General features: G+C 41.6%; 1 protein-coding gene across 2 annotated transcripts in view; it reads left to right on the plus strand.

Moving 5' to 3' along the window:
* Window positions 1–17,163, plus strand: part of FSIP1 (fibrous sheath interacting protein 1) — a 161,559-nt gene that overhangs the window by 136,905 nt on the left and 7,491 nt on the right. For both annotated transcript variants that reach the window (XM_054026976.1, XM_054026972.1), the window contains one exon: window positions 11,586–12,135. In XM_054026976.1, coding sequence (XP_053882951.1) covers window positions 11,586–12,135 — 550 coding nt within the window. The remainder of the gene's footprint in view (window positions 1–11,585; window positions 12,136–17,163) is intronic.

Below are 17,163 nucleotides of genomic sequence, written 5' to 3' on the forward strand. Positions count from 1 at the left end.
ATACAAATATTATATTGTATCAACTTTCTATATAATCCCAGTGTGGTGGGGCGATTGCCCACACTCAGAGAGGGTGGGCTGCAGCAGGTCTAGGCGCCTGCGCAGCCGCCCAACCAATCAGGGAAGGGCTTACAGAGGGCCAATCAGAAGACAGATTGGGGCCAGCCAATCAGGGCCCGCCTCAGCCATATAAGAGACTGCCCAGAGCAGGAGCAGTCAGTCTGTCCCAGGCCTTCAGAGGGGAAGGTCTGTCTCCAGAGCTAGGAGGCCAGCACCTCGGACAGCGCAGTGCAGGCCAGCCTGAGAGTGGGAGAAGGCCCTACTCCATAGCCTGCTAGGCGGCAGGCCTGGGAGGAGGAGGCCTAGCGTAGCGAAGGGCCGTTGGGGAAGCGGTCCAGAGGGATAGTCAGAGGAGTAAGGAGAAGGAAGACAGTGAGACTGTCACTCGAGGGCCTCTGGACCGGGACTCAGAGTAGTGGGCGGGCCTGAGTTCCCCCCCCCCCCTTTTTCCCCCTTTGTTTGCTGTGCTACCCTGCGCACAGCCACAGACCGCAGGGAGCAGCCGGTCAGAACCACACCAGGTCCTGGATTGTGAGGATCGGACTTGAGGGTGTGGGACTGTTGTTTAACACACCTCCCCCGGAAGGGGGTGTGAGTGGACAAGGGGCACTGTCGGAGGGCAGTGCTCCGAAAGAGGACTCCGTACTTGGAGGGCGACGCAAGTCCGCGGCCCCAACGCAGGTGGAACGACAGGCTAGACGCCACCCGAAGGGGCGCCCTACTGGTTCGAGCCAATTCCCCAAGACGACCAGGAGGAGGCGCCACAACGGTGAGCTACAACCCTGTCACACCCAGGTATTAAAGTGCTGATGTGGTTTCATATAAACAATACATTTAATGTAAGTATATTCCCATCTTTTCCCCCTGTTATTCAGACTTCTCTAAATAGAATTTCCAAAGCTAGTGCTTGAATGGACACTAAGAGCAGCCTCTTTGCTCTGATTTCAGTACTGACCACCTGTCCCAAATTTGTGAGTAGATGACAGGGTCATTGTCCAGCTATGCTGGAAGAAGGACAGGAGGGACTGGATGTGGTTTTAATTAGGCCACAACTTTATTTTTAAATATCTGGTAGTACTCAGCTGATTAAAAATTGTACAGTTCAGGTAATTCCATATATATTTCCATATACTCAGGGGCTGCCATTAGCCCTCCCCCTTTTCCATTCTGATCCCAGCCAACTCGCTGCTCAGATCCTGCCACCCTCTCCCTCTCTTAGGAGGGTTAAGGGGGGTCATAAAGTGTTAGGGGCTCCAATGACTGGTACAGCAAGGAGTCAATCCCCTTCCTTTTTCTCTGCTCCTTTAAAAAGTACCTCCTTAAAATCCTTTACCTATCCATTCTGTCTGTATCCATTCTCTATGGAATACCTGCACTGGACATTTACCTCAAGGGAGAGCCAGCAATTAGTTTGGCTGGCCTCCCCCCATTGCTGGCCAGGGTCCTAGACATTTACTGACATCTTCTTTAATGCTGGCCAAAAATATGTCAGCTCCCCAATCAGATAGGTGAGCCCCATCATCCCTGACTAACTCGGAGGCCCCATAAACAGATGAGAAATTACTAATCCCCCTTGACCTCAGAGGAATTAGGCCACCACCCTGTTCATGTACCTCTTAGTCGTCTACACTTTACCTAACTCAAGATTCTAAAATTAACTTCATATGATCCTATCTAGGAGCTTTAAAATGTACAAAAGCACTATAAAATCATAGAAGTGTAGGGCTGGAAAGGACCTCAAAAAGTCGGCAAGTCCAGCTCCCTGCACTGAGGCAGGACCAAATACCCTGGACCATCCCTGACAGGTGTTTGTTCAAACTGTTCTTAAAAGCCTGCAATTCCACAGCCTCTCTTGGAAGCCTATTCCAGAACTTAACTACCATTATAGTTAGAAAGTTTTCCCTAATATCTAACCTAAATCTCCCTTGCTGCAGATTGTCAATTATTTCTTGTCCTGCTTTCAGTGGACATGGAGAACAGTTGATCACAGTTCTCTTTATAATAGTCTTTATTTGAAGACTTAACAGGTTCCGCCCCACCCCCCAGTCTTCTTTTCTCAAGACTAAACATGCACAATTTTTTTAATCAACCTTCCCTCATTGGTCAGGTTTTCTAAACCTTTTCTCATTTTTGTTGCTTTCCTCTGCACTCTCTCCAATTTGTCCACATCTTTCCTAAATTGTGATATCAAGAACTGAACACAGTACTCCAGCTGAGGCTTCACCAGTGCTGAGTAGCACAGGCGCTGGCTTCTAATTTTCTCTGGGGATGCTCAACCCCCGTTCAGCACCAGGCCCTAATCCCACTTCCCCCAAGACACTGCCCCACCTCTTTCTGCTGCCTCCCCCGAGCACGCCCTGTCCCTGTTCCTCCTCCCCCCTCCCTCCCTCCCAGCAGGGTCGTCTTTAGGCACTGCAGGGCCCGATTCGAAAGAGCTGCCACCGAAGACTGCGGCAGGACTTCGGCGGCAGCTCAGTTGGCTGCCGGTGCCTTTGGCAGCACGTCGGTGGAGGGTCCTTCTTCTGCAGCAGTAATCGAGCTGCCGCCAAAGACAGCAGCGGGACTTCGGCGGCGGCTCTACATCGGCGGAGGGTCCTTAGGGACGTTGCGGGGCCCTGTTAGGGGGAATCATGTGAATCGCCCTAAAGCCGGCCCTGCCTCCCAGCACCTTCTGCATGCTGCTGAACAGCTGATGGTGGCATGCAAAAGACACTGGGAAGGAGGGAGAGGAGTTGATCAGTGGGGGCCGCCGGCGGATGGGAGTAGGGGAGGGAGGAGAGCTAATTTTTTTCCATGAGTGCTCCAGCCCTGGGGAACCCATGGAGTCGGCACCTATGCCAAGTAGAACAGGACAATTACCTCCTGTGTCTTACATACGTCACTCTTGTTAATTCACCCGAGAATGATAGTAACCTTTTTTGAAACTGCATCACATTGTTGACTCTTACTCAATTTGTGATGCACTATAAACCCCAGCTCCTTTTCTGCAGTATTACCATCTAGCTATTATTTCCCATTTTGTAGTTGTGTTTTTGATTTTTTCCTTCCTAAGTGAAGTACTTTGAACTTGTCTTTATTGAATTTTACCTTGTTGAGTTCAGACCAGTTCTCTAATTTGTAAAGGTCATTTTGAATTCCAATCCAGTCCTCCAAAGTGCTTGCAACCCCTCCCAGCTTGGTGTCATCTGCAGATTTTATAAACATACTCTCTACTACACCAGTTCTCAAATTGTGAGTCGGTACCCCATTTTAATGGGGTTGCCAGGGCTGCTGTTAGACTTGCTGGGGTTCAGGACTGAAGCCAAAGTCTGAGCCCCCCACGCAGGGCTGAAGCCCTCAAGCTTTGGCACCCCCCTAGGGCTTAGGCTTCGGTCCCCCTTCCTGGGATCGTGTAGTATTTCTTGTTGTTAGAAGGGGGTCACAATGCAATGAAGTTTGAGAAACCCTGCTCTACTCCATTATCCAAATCATTAATGAAAATATTGAATAGTACCAGACCTAGGACTGATCCCTGCAGGACCCCACTAGATCCATTCTCACAGTTTGACAATGACCATTGATAACTTCTCTTTTAGTATCTTTCAACCAGTTATGTACATACAGTGACAAAGTTCTTCCTCTGCCTTGGTGGGTCCTGTGCTTATTGGCGGATTTGCTCACCTCAGATTCACTGCAGCCCTCAGTTTGGCCACTTTTGCTAGTGGCTCAAACCTGCCATTCACTCAGCTAACCTCATCACTGGCCAGCATGGAGAAAGATTGGAGAACAATCCCCGTAGTTTCTGCTGACCCACCTAGTGGGTCGGGGGACAGGCCAGGGACCTTTCCCTCTGGTGGGACCCACAATCCAGGTCAACTCCTCTTGTATCAAATAGGGAGTTGGGAGGATGGGGGGAACCCGGACCTGCTCTCTACTCCAGGTTCCAACCCAGGGCCCTGTGGATCGCAGCTGTCTACAGGGTTTCCTGTAACAGCTGTGTGACAGCTACAACTTCCTGGGCTACTTCCCCATGGCCTCCTCCCAACACCTTCTTTGTGCTCACTGCAGGACCTTCCTCCTGATGTCTGTTGATGCTTGTACTCCTCAGTCATCCAGCAGTACACCTTCTCACTCTCAATGCGCTTCTTGCTCCCAGCTCCTCACACGCACACTCACTAACTGGAGTGAGGTCCTTTTTAAACCAGGTGCTCTGATTAGCCTGCCTGTCCTAATTGATCCTAGCAGCTTAACTGGCTCCAGGTGTCCTAATTAGCCTGCCTGCCATAATTGGTTCCAGCAACTTCCTGATTGTTCTGGAAAAGCCCATTATTTTATTCAGGGGAAAGGGGACCTGCTTAATCTGGGGCTAATGTATCTACCTTCGATCACCCTCCTGTAGCCATCTGGCCTGACCCTGTCACAGTACTTACAGTAATTTTATTGAGATCTTTCCCTAGTTTGCTCACGAGAATGCCATGTGGGACTGTGTAAAGAACCTTACTAAAATCAAGATACACCATGTCTGCTGCTTTCCCCATTCCAGTAAGCCAGTAACCTTGTCAGAGAAGGGAATTAGGTTGGTTTGGCATGATTTGTTCTTGATAAATCTATGCTGGCTATTCACTATCACCCTATTATCCTCTAGATGCTTACAGATTGATTGATTAATCATTTGTTTCAATATCTTTTTAGATATCAAAGTTAGGCTGACTGATCTATAATGTCCCGGGTCCACTTTGTTCACCTTTTTAAAGATAGGTACTATGTTTGCCCTTCTCCAGTTTTCTGGCACTTCCCCCGTCCTCTATGGGTTCTCAAAGATAATTGTGAACAGTTCCGAGATTGCTTCAGCTAGTTCCTTAAATACCAAAGGATGAATTTTATCAGCCTTGCTGACTTGTCTACCTCTAACTTATCTAAAAATTCATTAACCTGGATGAAACCATTCACCACAAGAATAACTGGCAACGCATAATTGTTCTTGTTTATGTCAACATAGATAATTCATACAGTATTTGTTCCCTCTCCTCAGTCCTCCAGCTCCTGCTCCGTGTGGTGCCCCTGGAGTGTTAGATGCTCTGCTGGGGCTACATACTAGATCTGTAGTGTGATTGGCAGGAGCCCATCCTGGCTCTCTTCGCCTTCTGCTCACCTTCTATAGCTGTTGGAGAAGTTCCTAGATATTCCCAGCACATGTTGTCCACCTTGAGCCCGGCCTTTGAGTGTTCATGTTCAGTTGTTATTTTGGCATGCTACCAGCAGAAATGGGCTGCCACATACAAAATCAATTTGTAATTCCAGGACATTTCAGTTAGAAGTGCTGATATTACCAGCATTTGCTAAATTTGACTTTTATATTCTAGCGACTCACCATTAAGGTCCAAAATTTAATGAATGCAATCCACTTGTCGTCTTTTTCTCTGTAAAGTGTTCACTAGACTTGCACTTGTTTAACTGGGAGCTGGTCTAAATTTGGTCTAAAATGTCAAAACTAATTTACTTCTTATCATAGATGCTGGTGGTTTTTTATTTGCAGTTAATTCAAATGGATAATTAAAATTAGACTGAGTTCCACATTTTTGTATGACCAGTTTCACATTCTGGTTGTCACGTACTACTACATACACCACAGACTGGTTGCAAATGCAGTAGGACAATGTTTAAATCCAAACAAAAAAAATATATTTTTACATTTTGTAAAAAAAAAAAAATGAAAATATTTCTGTTATTGTTATGTTTGGGTGAAACATTTTCTTCACTGATATGAAAGTTTGTTCCATAACTACCTGACTGTCCGAAACTCTACAGACATAACCCTGTTCTTTTCTCTAAATTGCTTGCTTTTTTTCTTTGGCCAGGAACAGTTTCTTGCATAGAAGATTTAACACATCAAGAACTGTCTTAAACCTTTCCTGGGATTTCTCCTCTCTTGTCCTATTTTCTTGTTGGCAACCCTACACAAATACTCCTTGTCAGGAAGTAAATCAGTTTCGCTAATGAACACGCAACTTGATTTTGGATAAATAATTAGAGGATTGCATTACTCATGCGAGTCTTTGCTTTAAGTTTTTGAATACTTTTTGATAGAAAATATTCCCATTTCTCTATGCTTTTTGAAACCAGCTAGAAAAGCAAACCTTCACAATTATAAGCATTCATTCGTAGATTAATATTTTTATAACTCAAGATCAGACTTCAAGATACTCAAAAACCAGAAACCCTCACACCTGAATAAATGAAATGGCACAGGGTAACTCAGCTCCACTTTTGTTAGGCGGGAAACCAAAATCTTTAAAAAAAAAAAAATAATTTATGTAGTTTTTTCTAAACATTCACTGCACTTCTATGCCTTCCCCACATTACTGAACAATCTATTAATTTTGCAGTAGATTATTCAGTATCTGTTCTCCATTTACTAAAAATCTTACTGTAGCTCGAGAATTCTCAGATATTTTCTATGGTATGGGAACAAGCAATAATGTGAAATCAGACCCCATGAAAAGATAGAAATACAGACAAACTGTGTCCAAAGGCAGCTGTTTAACTGAATTTGTCAGCCTTTCAACAAAAATATTTTATTCTGAATGGAAATATATAAATAATAGCAGATTAAGTGAGATTTAGAGTCAAATCTTCAAAATCTAGAGGCCAACATGTACAAAGGGAAATATGCATTCACAATTTAACTCACGTTGGAACACATTGGTGTATGCACACAACAGATAATGGCACACAACCATAACTATAGGCACCCATCCTACAAATGCTGTTTCACATGTAGGAAGGACAGTTACATATACAATGGAAAAGTACACAATGACAAACTGGAAAATGTGCTTTTAGACTCAGATCTTCAAAGATATTTAGGCACCTAATTGCCATTGATTTTAATTGGAATTAAAACCACGAGGAGTCCTTGTGGCACCTTAGAGACTAACACATTTATTTGGGCATAAGCTTTCGTGGGCTATAACCCATTTCATCAGATGTATTGAGTGAAAAATACAATAAGCAGGTATAAATATACAGCACATGACACTCCATGCATCTGATTAAGTGGGTTATAGCCCACAAAAGCTTATGCCCAAATAAATTTGTTAGTCTTTAAGGTGCCACAAGGACACCTCATTGTTTTTGCTGATACAGACTAACACGGCAACCCCTCTGAAACCTAATTGGAGTTAGTTGCCTAAATACCTTTGAGGATCTGGGCTGTAGTTTCTCATTTACATGTGCAATTAGCAGCTTTGTATACAAAACATAGGTGCACATTTTAAAAATATTTGCTGTAGAACCCTGTACATTAAAGTGTTTATTTTTAACTAATAACACCTCTTTAGTTACATGGTAACTAGAGTATGCTGTTCCTTGTAAACACAGTGTAATTCCTTATGTTAGTATTTACATACTTCTGCAGATTGTCATGTAATCACTAAAAGTAATTCCCATATAAGTGGCACTGTGGATTAAAAAGACAGAAATAATACATATTTCTTAGTTGTAGTGTGTTAATTGTCACATGATATGATATCACTATATCTTTAAATGCTCAAGAGTTACCTTTTAAATAAAAAGTACTTGCAAAAAAATTTGCCCTGCAAGTTAAAGCACTATTACAAGAAGCTTAGAGAGACAGCATGGGCTAGTAGATTGTGCTTAGAGGTGGGAGTTAAAGTCCTGAGTTCAAATTGATTTCTCCTGTAATTTTGGGTTAGTTACAGGAGTCTCTGGCTCCATTCCCTGCTAATAAAGATTTTCTTCACTGTTATGAAAACCTAAAAGTATGAGAAAATGATATACCAGGGCCATAACTTGGTCCAGGATCTAGTTAGCTAATGAAAACTAAATTCTCTCATTATTCTTTAGATTGACTCTTCATGTAATTACCATTCTTTATGTTCACCAAAATAAAATTCTACCTATAATACAGACAATTAGCGCTGTTCTTTAAAAAACAACAACAACAACAGTAAACAGCCTTTTAGTTAAATGGCTGCCTTCTCCCATTGTTCTCAACTGGAGTAAAACCAAGTTGCCCTCAGGGAAGATGTGAGTCCATACAGTGAAACCATGATGAGAAAACGATTAAACATCAAATGTCTTTAAAAATCCGTTTAATTTAATCTGTGTTTGCAAACTCTATTATGCCACTATCATAACTATAAAATTACAATATGTCATCACTTAAGGCCAGAATTAAGGTTGTTTGCATGCCTTCACTGTGCATTTCTATACCTTAACATTTTTGGATTTCTTTTAGGACTAACCTTAACTCAACATTTTCTGAGTTTCTAATGTTTGTTTTGGGGATAATTACAACATCCTTGTAATTTTTTTTTTACCTTTTAATTACTGATACTAACTCAACTGTCGTTTGTTGGCGATCCCTTGAGGTTGAAGATGATCTCTTTCACAGGTTTTATTTTTCATGGGTCCTTTGGTGACTGAGGAGTCTGATTTTTGAGCCATAGGCTCATTGGCAGACATTGCAGGTGGTGTTGGAAGACAGGGTTGGGCCATGATTGCTGCATGACAGTTGTCTTTCCTTTCTTTTCTGGCATTTTTCTGCGAGCAGGGCAAGGTGATTTTCCTCTAGTGGACGTTCCCTCTCTGACAAGTCTTCACCAGTTATCCCTATCCTGGGCTGCTGTCTCCCAGCATGTGGTGTCGATGCCACATCTCTTGATGTTTATTTTGAGGGCGTCTTTAAAGCGTTTCTTTTGGCCTTCCCGTTTCCTTTCTCCTTTGGTGAATTGAGTGTACAGCGGTTATTTTGGTAAGTGTACATCAGGCATGCTCCATCTCAGCTGGTGCTGGATAATTAGGGCCTTAACACAGAAGATGTTGGCCTCTGTGAGGACACTGACATTAGTGCGATAATCCTCCCACTTTATGTTGAGGATCTTTCAAAGAAAGTGCTGGTGCTGGAGTTCCAGGTTTTTCAGATGTTTTTTATAGGTCACGCAAGTCTCACAGCCGTAGAGGAAAATTGGGATTACCACCGCTTTATAAACTTAAAGTCTAGTATGTATTCTGATGTTGTGATTGTTGAACACCCGGCGAGACAGTCTGCCAAAGGCAAGGCTGGCACAGGGAATTCTTTGCTGAATCTCAACGTCTATGTCTGCCCTCCATGAGGGATGGCTGCCAAGATAGGCAAAGTATTCTACATTTTCCAGTTCTTCTTTGTCCATATAGATCTTCCTGGCTGGGTCTGATGATTGACCAGGGATTGGATGGTGGAGAACTTTTTTTTTTTTGCTGATGTTCAGTGTTATCAGTAGGCTTTTGTAAGCTTCAGAGAAGCAATTAAGGGCTGTTTGAAGATCATCCTTTGAGTGTGCAACTCCAGCACAATTATCTGCGTACTGGAGTTTGGTTATTGTTGCCGATATTACTTTAGTTCTGGCACGGAGATGAGAGAGGTTGAAAAGGTTGCCGTCAATCCGATATTGGATGCCAATGGCCTGTGGTAGACTGTCTTGGATTAATGTTTTCATAGCTGCTAAGAAAATGGAGAAAAGGGTGGGTGTCAGTACACAGCCTTGTTTTACGCCAGTTCGGATGACAAAGGCCTCAGAGGTAGAGCCCCTGCACAGGATGGAGACAGTCATGTGGTCATGGAGGAGTATCTCTGAGCCCCTTCTAATTCTGTTAACTCCTTTCAAAAATGAGACTAACTGAATACAATATTCTAGGTGAGGGCATATTGTTGAATTATATAATGGTATTATAATTGTACATAATATTTATCATCCTCTGGACTGGAGTTATTAATAATTACTATGCATTAACACCCAGCAGATTTGTAAACAAGACTTTGCAAGTATTAATACTCTTGCTTAGTACTAAAGCGTTATATAATCTTTGTTTTCATTAGTGTGTTAATATATTAGAAATCCATATGTATAAATTGTAACTCAAGTGATTGTTGCTTTGAACAATATTTTTTTCTGACATCATTAGATTGCCACACAATCAGTTGAGCTTCCTGATTCTTTTTCATGTCTGATTTTTACCTTTTAGGTTAGCTAGAAACATTTTTTTACCTATAACTGCTACTGATGTGGGATCTTAGATGGGCTTTTGTTCTTTTAAAAGCATTTTCCCAGCCATCATCATTGCTGTTGATTCTGTGCACCACTGCAAAGAAACTCAGTTCATGCTGCCTATCATTCAGTAACTGGTGGTGGCTTGATAATGCAGGCTTTTTCACTTCCTTTTTATCTATTTGATATTTTAAAGGACACTAAGATTTGAAAACTCACTCACTGTAGAGTGATGACTGGAAGCGACCCCTGATCTCTAACTTGTTGATTTGTAGAGTCAACTTGAAACTTTTAATACCTTAAACATATTTAACAAAGAAGTATTCATTTCTTCTTGACTGAAGGCTATTCCGATTCATAAACATGAATGAGCAGTTTTAACATGTAATCCATGCAACTATGCCCCTTTGGGCTGTGATCTCATCACATCACATAAAGTAAGCAGTGTCATGCTAGGTCAATACTTGGATAAGAGTCCTGTAGAAAAAAGCCAGGTACTGCAGGAAATGGTGCTGATGCTGGTAGGTGGCACTGTTCTCTGAGTCAGTGCTGGATCAATGCTCCAGCATGGTTTGTGGTGTTGGAGGTTTTGTAGTGGGCCAGATCTCCAGGTAGTATACATTGGTGTAGCTGTATTGAAATAATCAGTTGATCATCTGGCCCATCATGTTTGGATGTCAGGTAAAACTGAGGCCCTGATCAATTGTGATCTTAAAAAAAAAAAACAAAAAACAAAAAAAAAAACTTATACTTTTTGTAAAAGTAATATTTTGTTACCCCTGATACTCTGGCCAAATTGCTCTTTGAGTATCTACACTTTGGCTACCTAATAAACCCCCTGTATTTTCAGCTGGAAAAGATAGTCTTCTTCAGTACCTGCCTTACACCATTGTGTGGTGTTGCTCTGCTCTGTTACACAGGAGCATTAAAGGTTGTGATGACTGAACTTGTGCATCATAAGCCCTGTCTAATGTAACTGCCCCCTCATTGTTAGTATAAGAAATTGACTGAAAAAGGGATACCTGGGTGTAAGAGCTCCAAATATATCATCCAAATTACTATGTATCTTTCAGCTATGTATTCTGTTTCTCTTGATAATTGAAAGAGACTAGAACCCTGAAATCAACAAGGAAATATTATATTTTTAAAAAGTCACTAAACTGTTTAACTTAGTAAGTAAACAACTGTGCTTTTATCTTTAATAATATGAAGTCTTGTGTGAGAGTGTAGGTGAAATGAAAGGCCTCTCCATTAAGTGCCTGGTGTACAGCAGGCCTCCTTAACAAGTTTCAGTGTCTAATCTATCTCACACCTTTTGGAACGGTTGAATAAGTAGTGTAATTACATATAAGCATATTTAAACTCAGGAAACCCCCAAAATAATATCATCAATTTTCAAGAGTCCTATTCATTCTTTTGTGTCTGCCAAACTCTTTTGTGATGGTTTTATTAATTGTTATATTTTGACAGGAAGAAATTTTTGCTTGTTCTTTCCAGCCTGAAGAACTACCTTGTCTCTCTGAAGAGCAGCTGGTGACTCTTCTGGAAGAATGTATGCAGTTCCCAAGAACAATAAGCAATGTTACCGTGCCAGAATTACAGGAATCTCTTTCTGATGGAATAAGTCCCTCTTGTTACGCAACTCAGGACTCCACCCTGCTCTCCAGGTCTACCCTATCCAAACTGTTAGATGAAGCCCGTAGTGTGGGAATGTTAACAGCTCAGGAGAGGGCTGGTATTGAAGATAAAAGTATATGTGAAAGTGCAGAGAGTGAAACCTGTGGCTACTATCTCAGTAAAGCTTTGGCCATTAGTCATTCATCAAATCATGATTCTGTGGCCCAAATAGAAGAACCTGATGACCTAGAAAGTTCACAGGAGATGGAGAATAAGAATAATACTGAAGGTTACTTTATGTCAAGAGCACTCAGTGCAAAAAGATTGAAAAAACCCTCTTTCTTGGATGAACTATTTTATTGCATCAGCATGAACAATGAGCTATCCACAGAAGCTGACATTCCCAGCATACCATTGCAGACCAGAGGAGGTGAGGCTCTTAACAACCATTTAGAATAGGCTTTTGATTAAGATGAACAAAAGAAGCAGGTTCTCACCAAAGGTATTCACTAATGCAGTACAATTATAGTGGTGGGGCAACAAAGTACTTTTATAAAGCATAAAACCATGCCAAAAATAACACACGCAAACTGTTTTTCAAAATTCTTGCTCTGATGTAATTCCCCCTCCCCCCCCAAATTAATAGTTTTATGAAATACTAGTAGCTGAAAGCCCATGCTGTCACATGGGTATCATTCATAAAGTCAAAATGGCTGAGAACTTAAAAATTGATGGTAACAGATTGCAAAACCCAGTGAGGATTCAACCTGGTGGTATTCTGAACAAAAAGAGCCCTCAATCATGCATGTAGCTGTTTCTATCGCTTCAGAGTGACAATCCTGGAATCTTATTATATTGATTATACTATCAATAGTATCAAAGAGTACTCCCTTCTCTTCATGTGTATAATGCCTGCATCTGTAACTTTCACTCCATGCAGCTGAAGAAGTGAGGTTTTTTACCCATGAAAGCGTATGCCCAAATAAATAGTCTTTAAGGTGCTACCGGACTCCTTGTTGTTTTTGTGGATACAGACTAACATGGCTTCATCCTGATACTTGATAGTATTGATTGTAATTAATACTGTCAACGGGAAAATAATGCTAGATACACATGGAATATTTTTTATAATAGTAAAACCTGTAGGTTCTTTTCTTCATCTTGACTTCCTGTCTGTTTCTGGAGAACATATATTCTCATACTAGTTTCCAGGCTAATTCACACGAGTCCCAACATGTATCTATTGAGTTGTTTCTCTGATATGACAAGCTCCATACTTAAAAAATAAAATAAAATGATATCATGATCTAAATATAAGAAAAATTAATCCGAATTGCTTACAGCACTTCAACCCTGTATGCTGACAGCATGCACATGGTCTAAAAGTATACTAAATATACATATTGGTATTCTATATATTGGTTTTTGTTGTTTACATTCAGTAAAGACAGACTTGTACATATCACCCAGTGCAGAGTTAAATAGAGACTATATATTACTATAAAATTTTAGGTGTGTCCACATTTCTAATTTCTTTTACTGATGCAAAATGTTTGTATTATGATATTTTAATAAAAATCCAAATTCAGATTTTTAGCCTAATAGCTGTGTGAGTCACCCCTCTTTTTTTAAAAAAAGAATTGTGTTTTAATAAATCAGCTAGGCACATATCTATACATTATTGCTAGGTTAAAATTGCATCAGATTGGTAAAACATTGTTAATGTTACAGAGTCTGTGATAAATCGAGATAGTTTGGTTATATTGTAATTTAACAAAATCCTCTTTAATTTACTAAATTAGACTTCATCGTTTACTAATTATTGTCATTATATATCTAATCACTTCCAAATTTGGATTCAGGTATAACTTAGCAGAGCACCGTTGCACCTCCTTATTGCAGTAGCATTTTTGAGCTCTGATTATAATGGTTGATTTGATTGCACATTATTCTGCTTCCCCCATTCTGTAAAAATGATGCCTCACTTTATACTGTTATCACTCCACATATCAGGAATGAGGAGGTAAGAAAGACTGTCAAAAACTGAGCCTGCAGATAGATGACCCTGCTTACCACACCCCAGTCTTCTCTTACCACCTCATCCTGGAAGCATGGAGAGACAACTCTGCAAGATCTTTCTCCCCTTTCCTTCTCAAAAGAAATATGATAATGACAGGTGTAAAGATGACAGAGAGAAGAGATCAGAGAAGGACAAAACAGAGATGACAAGTCAAGAAGCAAATAGCCTTCTTTACAAAGTTTCAAGAACAGAATGATCACATAGATGAACGCGATTTGTTGGATAAGAGTCAACACAGCTTTTGTAAAGAGACATTGTTCCACACGAATCTATTAGAATTCTTTGGGGTGGGGGGGTCAACAAACATGTGGACAAGGTTGATCCAGTGGATAGAGTGAACTTGGATTTTCAGAGAGTAGGTCCTCTCCTGGATTGGTAACTGGTTAAAAGATAGGAAAGAAAGGGTAGGATTAAATGGACAGTTTTCAGAATGGAAGGAGTAAATTGTTGTTTTCTCCCAGAGATTTGTACTGGGACCAGCGCTGTTCAAGATAGTCACAAATGATCTGGAAAAAGGGGTAAACACTGAGGTGACAAAATTTGCAGATGAACTGTTATCTTATATAGGGTTGTGAGACTAGCAATTTCACTTAGTTTCTGCTTCCTGATAGGACATTGGAGCCATACTAGCATAATTTGAGGTATCTTTCTTGCAGAGTAGGGAAAAGAGGAGAACATAACAAAACAAACACCTGGTAAGTAATTTTCCCATGTAGAATATCACATGCTAAAGCGTTGAAGTCTATAGAATTACTTTGTTAGATTTATTACATAATAATTAAGGCTTCATGTTTGTCATGGAGGTCACCAAGTCACGGATTCTGTGACTTTCTGTCACCTCTATGACTTCTACAGTGGCTATTGCGTCTGGCCCAGGGACTGCCTGAGCAGCTTGAGCAGCCCCTGGGTCAGGCGCATTGGCCGCTGCTGGGGCAGTCTCGGCCCGACCCCCCCAGCAGTAGGAGTTTGAGTGTGGGCAGGGCTCAGGACTAGGGATTGGGGTGCAGGGTGTTGCTTACCCGAGGTGGGGGAGCTCCCTGGAAGGGTGACAGCAACTCTCCTCCCTCAGCTCCTAGCTTAATGTGCTGACTCCGCCCACAGGCACCACCCCTGCAGCTCTCATTGGCTGCAGTTCCCAGCCAATGGGAGCTGTAGAACTGGGGCTTGGGGCGGAGTGGAGGCAGCACGTGGAACTAGGAGCTGGGGCCACCGCTTCCCAGGAGCCGGGTAGGGAGCCTGCTCCAGGCCCACCAACCACACCCCCCGCCCCAGCACCTGAGGTATCCCCGGGGCCATGACTCCCCAACACCTGTGATGGCTGCAAGCCGCATCCCCCTCCCCAGTACCCACAGTGCCCCCTGGGCCATCCCCCCCAGCACTCACGGCACCCCCAGGGCCACCCTCCCAAGGCACGCCCCCCACCCAGTTTTAGTCAGGGGTATATAGTAAGAGTCATGGACAAGTCACGGGCCATGAATTTTTGTTTACTGCTCGTGACCTGTCCATGACTTTTACTAAAATTACCCATGATTAAAACGTAGCCTTAATAATAATATAAGGGTCTTTGTGTCATGATAGTTCACTATGTCAGCACAACATTGTCTGATATATTTATTCTTTGTTTCTTTAATTGTTGAATAATATTCAGCTATATACACTTTAAAATATGTAAAGTTTAAATGCACATAGTTATTTACCAACCTGTTTTGTTTATCAAATACTTTGAAAGAAAGTAGGTAAGTAGCAGAGATTTTTCTGCCCAAACTTTTGTGGTTCAGTTTTTCATAATGAAAAGCCACTTCACATTTACCTACTGTCACATGAGTCTTTGGGCATGTGAACACTTACCTCCGGAGCGATCGATCCAGCAGGGGTTGATTTATTGCATCTAGTGAAGACGCAGTAAGTCGAGCGCTCTCCTGTCAACTGCAGTACTCCACCGGAACAAGAAGTGTAGGCGGAGTCGATGGGGGAGCGTCAGCAGTTGTCTTCACTGCGGTAAGTAGCTCTAAGTACATCGACTTCAGCTACGCTATTTTCGTAGCTGAAGTTGCGTAACTTAGATCAATTTAGCTCACCACTACCCCCCCCTGCCTCCCCCAGTGTAGACCAGGCCTTAGACTCCTCAGATTGGTTCTGGTCAGGTAATTGGAACAAGTGGATATGGCTCATGAAAAGCTGATGATCTGTAGGGCAGAATGAAAGGAAGTATAAAAAAAAATTCAGACATTTATAATATCAGTTTTCATCCATTTTCCAGTTCCCCATAAATTGAGGCCAATAGAGGGTATTTCAGATGTGCCATTCTGACATTAAAATACATGTAGAACTTAAAATTCAGAAATAAATGTGAGGTATTTTAATTATTTTTGTCAGTTTATTATTGATTATATATATATATAACATTAAAGAGAAGATCCCATTATTTATCCAAAGGACTAAAGTGATTCCTGCAAAGACAAATCATGTGTAGCTATAACATTTGTACATGGCCATGACTGGAAGTTCATAACCTTTGAGGATTGTGAAATTATTCAATATTATATTGATGAGCCCAGTATTACTCCAGTAGCTAGATGTGATAAATTATTTTGACTAATGTAGGAATTAAACCCTTGGAGACTCCAGTGGATTCCAGTCTCTGGCTAATACATTTCTTTTCAAAGTTTCAACCCATATTTATTTAAACAGATTTCTTAATCCTTTATTCCAAGCTCCAGGGTTGTTTTTTTTAAATTATTTTTAAAAGAGCCATCCCCATAGTGGCATCATGTTGTGTATACATATTTAAACTGCGCCTAATATAAGAACCACACTAAAGATAATTGTATGTTTTACTTTTTTGGAAATAGGAAACATAGTGAAAAATTCTACCAGACCACTTCACTGGTTAGCCACATAGCCACAAATCCAAGGGGTAAGACCTTAATGGCCATGGTTGTAGACAGGTCAGGCATGTTTACATGCCCCGAACTACTATGGGAATGGCTGATAGCTTTATTTCAGAGCCTCTGCTGGCCATCATGCAGTTTCCCCAGTTCTTGCTCAGCTGAGGAGGAAGCCAGCCTCTCTCTCAATGCTAGCATACTCTTCTCTGATATCATCTCAAAACACCTCTGGAACATCATATGTAGCAGTTTGGATGTGGGAGCTTGATGCTTCACTCTATTACTCTGGTTTTACTTCAGTGTAACTGTTTAAGTGAATGGTGTTATGCCAGTGTAAAGCTGGTGTAATAAAGCGAATACTCAGGCCTGGGGTTTAGAATCATGGACTATTCTTTGGGACATTTGACTTCTGAGAATCTGAGTAGGTGACACAATTCAAGCTGGACCTTGCAGCTGGATTGAACGCCATCCAACAAAGCTATTTAAGTCC

This window comes from Malaclemys terrapin, chromosome 4, assembly GCF_027887155.1.
Source record: "Malaclemys terrapin pileata isolate rMalTer1 chromosome 4, rMalTer1.hap1, whole genome shotgun sequence".
NCBI classification, from domain to species: Eukaryota; Metazoa; Chordata; order Testudines; family Emydidae; genus Malaclemys; species Malaclemys terrapin.